This window comes from Echiichthys vipera, assembly GCF_963691815.1.
Source record: "Echiichthys vipera genome assembly, contig: SCAFFOLD_79, whole genome shotgun sequence".
NCBI lineage: Eukaryota > Metazoa > Chordata > Actinopteri > Perciformes > Trachinidae > Echiichthys > Echiichthys vipera.
The window spans coordinates 50001-57500 of record NW_028154884.1 but is presented as its reverse complement, the minus strand read 5'-3'; the positions used below and the strand labels follow the sequence as shown (position 1 = coordinate 57500).

Here is a 7500-nt window from a genome sequence, read left to right as displayed (position 1 = left end):
AACAACAACAGTCATTCACTGGTGAGTTACACACAACAACAGTCATTCACTGATGAGTTACACACAACAACAACAGTCATTCACTGATGAGTTACACACAACAACAACAGTCATTCACTGATGAGTTACACACAACAACAACAGTCATTCACTGGTGAGTTACACACAACAACAGTCATTCACTGATGAGTTACACACAACAACAGTCATTCACTGATGAGTTACACACAACAACAGTCATTCACTGATGAGTTACACACAACAACAACAGTCATTCACTGATGAGTTACACACAACAACAACAACAACAGTCATTCACTGATGAGTTACACACAACAGTCTTTCACTGATGAGTTACACACAACAACCACAACAGTCATTCACTGGTGAGTTACACACAACAACAACAACAGTCATTCACTGGTGAGTTTCACACAACAACAACAGTCATTCACTGATGAGTTACACACAACAACAACAACAACAGTCATTCACTGGTGAGTTTCACACAACAACAGTCATTCACTGGTGAGTTACACACAACAACAACAGTCATTCATGATGAGTTACACACAACAACAACAGTCATTCACTGGTGAGTTTCACACAACAACAGTCATTCACTGGTGAGTTACACACAACAACAACAGTCATTCACTGATGAGTTACACACAACAACAACAGTCATTCACTGATGAGTTACACACAACAACAACAACAGTCATTCACTGATGAGTTACACACAACAACAACAGTCATTCACTGATGAGTTACACACAACAACAGTCATTCACTGATGAGTTACACACAACAATAACAGTCATTCACTGATGAGTTACACACAACAACAACAACAACAGTCATTCACTGGTGAGTTACACACAACAACAACAACAACAGTCATTCACTGATGAGTTACACACAACAACAACAACAACAACAACAGTCATTCACTGATGAGTTACACACAACAACAACAACAGTCATTCACTGGTGAGTTACACACAACAACAACAGTCATTCACTGATGAGTTACACACAACAACAACAGTCATTCACTGATGAGTTACACACAACAACAACAGTCATTCACTGATGAGTTTCACACAACAACAACAACAACAGAGGTCATTCACTGATGAGTTTCACACAACAACAACAACAACAGTCATTCACTGATGAGTTACACACAACAACGTGTGTGTGTGTGTGTGTGTGCGTGTGTGTGCGCAGGCGAACCTCCGGGGACACGGTGCAGCTGGTGGAGCAGTCCCTGGACACCAACCTGCTGAACGGCGCGGTGAGACTGCGGCTGAGTCACTGCAGCGTGCTGCCGGGAGGCGTCAACGTCCATGAGACGCTCAACAACGTCATCGTCCTCATCTGCACCAATCAGAGCGTCCACAGGCTGGTGCTGCCCCACCCCACACGCATGTACCGCAGCGTGAGTGCACCGCCATCTTTTCCATGGTGACGGGCTAGCATCAGGCTAACACACCGCTGATCTTTACCATGGTGACGGGCTAGCATCAGGCTAACACACCGCTCATCTTTACCATGGTGACGGGCTAGCATCAGGCTAACACACCGCTCATCTTAACCATGGTGACGGGCTAGCATCAGGCTAACACACCGCTCATCTTTACCATGGTGACGGGGTTAGCATCAGGCTAACACACCGCTCATCTTTACCATGGTGACGGGCTAGCATCAGGCTAACACACCGCTCATCTTTACCATGGTGACGGGCTAGCATCAGGCTAACACACCGCTCATCTTTACCATGGTGACGGGCTAGCATCAGGCTAACACACCGCTCATCTTTACCATGGTGACGGGCTAGCATCAGGCTAACACACCGCTCATCTTTACCATGGTGACGGGCTAGCATCAGGCTAACACACCGCTCATCTTTACCATGGTGACGGGCTAGCATCAGGCTAACACACCGCTCATCTTTACCATGGTGACGGGCTAGCATCAGGCTAACATACCGCAGCGTCGTCTGTGTTAACGTTAGCTGCAGCGTGTTCAGTGTTGTCCTAATATATAAACTGTGTGTGTGTGTGTGTGTGTGTGTGTGTGTGTGTGTGTGTGTGTAGGAGCTGGTGACGGAGCTGCACCTTCAGTCCGTGTTCACTGACGTGGGGAAGCTGAGTCTGCAGGACCCCCGTCACAGCGCCCTGATCCCCGGGTCTGGGGGCCTCTCAGGGGGTCCCTGCAGCTCCACGTCCTGGATCAGCCAGTCCGGAGAGGCTCACTACGCCCTGGCCTCACCTGCCGGAGGCCTCACCGTGCTCTCCCTGCCCCCCTACGACTCTGCAGGTAGGGGGACCAGGCCCAGACCAGGTCCAGGTGTTAATATAGAGACCAGGTCCAGGTGTTAATGTAGAGACCAGGTCCAGGTGCTAATGTAGAGACCAGGTCCAGGTGTTAATGTAGAGACCAGGTCCAGGTGTTAATGTAGAGACCAGGTCCAGGTGTTAATATAGAGACCAGGTCCAGGCGTTAATGTAGAGACCAGGTCCAGGTGTTAATGTAGAGACCAGGTCCAGGTGTTAATGTAGAGACCAGGTCCAGGTGTTAATGTAGAGACCAGGTCCAGGTGTTAATATAGAGACCAGGTCCAGGTGTTAATGTAGAGACCAGGTCCAGGTGTTAATGTAGAGACCAGGTCCAGGTGTTAATATAGAGACCAGGTCCAGGTGTTAATGTAGAGACCAGGTCCAGGTGTTAATGTAGAGACCAGGTCCAGGTGTTAATGTAGAGACCAGGTCCAGGCGTTAATGTAGAGACCAGGTCCAGGTGTTAATATAGAGACCAGGTCCAGGTGTTAATGTAGAGACCAGGTCCAGGTGTTAATATAGAAACCAGGTCCAGGTGTTAATAAAGAGACCAGGTCCAGGTGTTAATGTAGAGACCAGGTCCAGGTGTTAATGTAGAGACCAGGTCCAGGTGTTAATGTAGAGACCAGGTCCAGGTGTTAATGTGTGTGTGTGTGTGTGTGTGTGTGTAGGCGGTCTGGCGGTCCTGGAGCTCAGGAGGAGCTCCATGATGCAGAGGTTGTCCGGCTGGATGCCCTCCTCGATCCGTGGGGAGCAGAGTCCTGCAGACCTGGTCCTGAGTCTGGCTGTGAGGGAGCTGGAGGATGACTCCTTCATCTTCGCTCTGTGTCAGGACCACAGACTCCAGACCTGGTCCCTGAGGGTGAGACCACCACACACACACACACACACACACACACACACACACACACACACACACACACACACACACACACACACACACACACACACACACACACACACACACACACACACACACACACACAAACAAACGGTTGTTGCGTGTCCTCTCCCGTCCTCAGGAGCAGGCGTGTCTCCTGGAGGCGGACATGTTGGACTACATGCCGTCCTGCCGAGGCGTGAAGCGTCTGTCGGGTCAGGGCCACCGCCTCAGGCTGGCGTACTCCTCCACCACGGGCCTGAGTCTGTGCGTGCACCTGGCCGTGCCTCAGAGAGGACAGTTCACCGTGCTGCAGCTGGTCGCCGCTGACAACGGCCGCTACAGCCTGGAGCACATCTCTTCCGTGTTCACCACGCAGGTCAGCCACGGACCTCGCACCTTAAAAGCGGTCTGTGTGAGACCGACCCGCTGACCCTGAACAATGTGTCCACAGGAGACCCTGGTGGACTTCTCTCTGACCTCCACAGACATCTGGGCCGTGTGGGTGGACGAGTCCAACGCCACCGTGGTCAAATACATCAACTTTGAACAGTGAGTACACGGAACAGGAGCCCGTCACCACCCCGTCAGTTAGAGGCTGTTTCTCAGGGCGCTCTCCCATTGTGTCTCCGTCCCGTGCCCCCTCCCACTGTGCCTCCGTCACAGGTTAGGGCGCCCTCCCACTGTGCCTCCGTCACAGGTTAGGGCGCCCTCCCACTGTGCCTCCGTCACAGGTTAGAGCGCTCTCCCACTGTGTCTCCGTCCCGTGCCCCCTCCCACTGTTCCTCCGTCACAGGTTAGGGCGCCCTCCCACGTTGCCTCCGTCCCGTGCCCCAGCACGTGTCACGGCTAAAGTCTGGTTCCTTTGACCAGTGTGGGTGCAACCGTTTGGGAGAGGTGGGCTTTAGTAAAGCACGTTTGCACGTGTACGAGCACGAGCGTGCGCACGTGTACGAGCACGAGGCCTACGGCGGTTCTGAGGTCATTTCCTGTGCGCCTGTTGGGACGTAGAAAAAAGAAGGAGGGACCATGCGCGGACATTTCAAACAATGGCGGTGAAAGGTTCACGTTGTGTGTGTGTGTGTGTGTGTGTGTGTGTGTGTGTGTGTGTGTGTGTGTGTGTGTGTGTGTGTGTGTGTGTGTGTGTGTGTGTGTGTGTGTGTGTGTGTGTGTGTGTGTGTGTGTGTGTGTGTGTGTGTGTGTGTGTGTGTGTGTGTGTGTGTGTGTGTGTGTGTGTGTGTGTGTGTGTGTGTGTGTGTGTGTGTGTGTGTGTGTGTGTGTGTTCTTTCACTTTAGAAACTGTAAAATAAAAGTATAATAATAACCAGGTGAGACAAAGCTGAGTGTGTTTGTTTGTTTGTGTGTTGATTGTTTGTTGTTGTTGTCGCAGTAACACGGCCGGGCAGTGGAACCAGGTGTTCGTTCAGCCTCCACCTGAAGAAGAAGTCCACATCGGCGTGGACCAGGACCCCAGGGTGAGACCTGCTCCTGGGCCTCAGCTTCAACACAAACCTCATCAGACTCTGACTCATTCTGATTCAACCTGTTTGTGTTTGACAGGAAACGTACCTGGAGGTGCTCTTCTCCCCGCTGCGCTTCACCGCTTCAGCCATCGTCAAAGCTCTACAGGTGAGACACCTGCTGTAGTTAGAGCTCTACAGGTGAGACACACCTGCTGTAGTTAGAGCTCTACAGGTGAGACACACCTGCTGTAGTTAGAGCTCTACAGGTGAGACACCTGCTGTAGTTAAAGCTCTACAGGTGAGACACACCTGCTGTAGTTAGAGCTCTACAGGTGAGACACACCTGCTGTAGTTAGAGCTCTACAGGTGAGACACACCTGCTGTAGTTAGAGCTCTACAGGTGAGACACACCTGCTGTAGTTAAAGCTCTACAGGTGAGACACCTGCTGTAGTTAGAGCTCTACAGGTGAGACACCTGCTGTAGTTAGAGCTCTACAGGTGAGACACCTGCTGTAGTTAGAGCTCTACAGGTGAGACACCTGCTGTAGTTAGAGCTCTACAGGTGAGACACACCTGCTGTAGTTAGAGCTCTACAGGTGAGACACCTGCTGTAGTTAGAGCTCTACAGGTGACACACCTGCTGTAGTTAGAGCTCTACAGGTGAGACACCTGCTGTAGTTAGAGCTCTACAGGTGAGACACACCTGCTGTAGTTAGAGCTCTACAGGTGAGACACCTGCTGTAGTTAGAGCTCTACAGGTGAGACACCTGCTGTAGTTAGAGCTCTACAGGTGAGACACCTGCTGTAGTTAGAGCTCTACAGGTGAGACACCTGCTGTAGTTAGAGCTCTACAGGTGAGACACACCTGCTGTAGTTAGAGCTCTACAGGTGAGACACCTGCTGTAGTTAGAGCTCTACAGGTGAGACACACCTGCTGTAGTTAGAGCTCTACAGGTGAGACACCTGCTGTAGTTAGAGCTCTACAGGTGAGACACACCTGCTGTAGTTAGAGCTCTACAGGTGAGGAACACCTGCTGTAGTTAGAGCTCTACAGGTGAGACACCTGCTGTAGTTAGAGCTCTACAGGTGAGACACCTGCTGTAGTTAGAGCTCTACAGTTATCAGAGCTCTAATAACAGTAATCAGAGCTCTAATAACAGAGCTCTGATTACTGTTATTAGAGCTCTAATAACTAATGTTAGAGCTCTAATAACGGTAATTAGAGCTCTAATAACTAATGTTAGAGCTCTAATAACGGTAATTAGAGCTCTAACATTAGTTATTAGAGCTCTAATAACAGTAATCAGAGCTCTAATAACTAATGTTAGAGCTCTAATTACAGTAATCAGAGCTCTAACATTAGTTATTAGAGCTCTAATAACGGTCTCCTTGTCTCGTGTGCGGACAGATCTTCCGCAGAGGCGCAGACCGGAGTCCTGACGTGTCCTGGGACGGTCTGAAGAAGGAGGTGACGGTCGCCGTGGAGACTCAGGTCTGGATCCACGTCTCTGATTCTCCTCAAGGGTCGACTTTGTCCTTTAAACAGGGACGCTAACCTCTGTCCTCCTGTCTGTCTGTCTGTCTGTCCTCCTGTCTGTCTGTCTGTCCTCCTGTCTGCCCTCCTGTCTGTCTGTCTGTCCTCCTGTCTGTCTGTCCTCCTGTCTGTCCTCCTGTCTGTCCTCCTGTCTGTCCTCCTGTCTGTCTGTCCTCCTGTCTGTCCTCCTGTCTGTCCTCCTGTCTGTCCTCCTGTCTGTCTGTCTGTCCTCCTGTCTGTCTGTCCTCCTGTCTGTCTGTCTGTCTGTCCTCCTGTCTGTCTGTCTGTCCTCCTGTCTGTCTGTCTCTCTGTCTGTCTGTCTGTCCTCCTGTCTGTCTGTCCTCCTGTCTGTCTGTCTGTCTGTCCTCCTGTCTGTCTGTCTGTCCTCCTGTCTGTCTGTCTCTCTGTCTGTCTGTCTGTCTGTCCTCCTGTCTGTCTGTCCTCCTGTCTGTCTGTCTGTCTGTCCTCCTGTCTGTCTGTCTGTCCTCCTGTCTGTCCTCCTGTCTGTCTGTCCCCCTGTCTGTCTGTCCTCCTGTCTGTCTGTCCTCCTGTCTGTCTGTCCCCTGTCTGTCTGTCCTCCTGTCTGTCTGTCTGTCCTCCTGTCTGTCTGTCCTCCTGTCTGTCTGTCCTCCTGTCTGTCTGTCTGTCCTCCTGTCTGTCTGTCTGTCCTCCTGTCTGTCCTCCTGTCTGTCTGTCCCCCTGTCTGTCTGTCCTCCTGTCTGTCTGTCCTCCTGTCTGTCTGTCCCCCTGTCTGTCTGTCCTCCTGTCTGTCTGTCTGTCCTCCTGTCTGTCTGTCCCCCTGTCTGTCTGTCCTCCTGTCTGTCTGTCTGTCCTCCTGTCTGTCTGTCCTCCTGTCTGTCTGTCCTCCTGTCTGTCTGTCTGTCCTCCTGTCTGTCCTCCTGTCTGTCTGTCCTCCTGTCTGTCTGTCTGTCTGTCCTCCTGTCTGTCTGTCTGTCCTCCTGTCTGTCTGTCTGTCTGTCTGTCTGTCTGTCCTCCTGTCTGTCTGTCCTCCTGTCTGTCCTCCTGTCTGTCTGTCTGTCCTCCTGTCTGTCTGTCCTCCTGTCTGTCTGTCCTCCTGTCTGTCTGTCTGTCTCTCTGTCTGTCTGTCCTCCTGTCTGTCTGTCTGTCTCTCTGTCCTCCTGTCTGTCTGTCCTCCTGTCTGTCTGTCTGTCCCTCTGTCTGTCTCTCTCCCCCCTGTCTGTCTCTCTCCCCCCCATCCCCCGTCTGTCTCCCTCCCCCCGCCCCCCCCCCCCGTCCCCCTGTCTGTCTCTCTCTCCC

At 51.6% G+C, this 7500-nt stretch overlaps 1 protein-coding gene across 2 annotated transcripts in view; it reads left to right on the top strand.

Moving 5' to 3' along the window:
- nup160 (nucleoporin 160) overlaps positions 1-7500 on the top strand; it is a 46229-nt gene that overhangs the window by 5725 nt on the left and 33004 nt on the right. For both annotated transcript variants that reach the window (XM_083940824.1, XM_083940823.1), the window contains exons 3-10: positions 1234-1444; positions 2103-2325; positions 3017-3207; positions 3368-3604; positions 3680-3777; positions 4616-4700; positions 4786-4854; positions 6097-6180. In XM_083940824.1, coding sequence (XP_083796950.1) covers positions 1234-1444; positions 2103-2325; positions 3017-3207; positions 3368-3604; positions 3680-3777; positions 4616-4700; positions 4786-4854; positions 6097-6180 — 1198 coding nt within the window. The remainder of the gene's footprint in view (positions 1-1233; positions 1445-2102; positions 2326-3016; positions 3208-3367; positions 3605-3679; positions 3778-4615; positions 4701-4785; positions 4855-6096; positions 6181-7500) is intronic.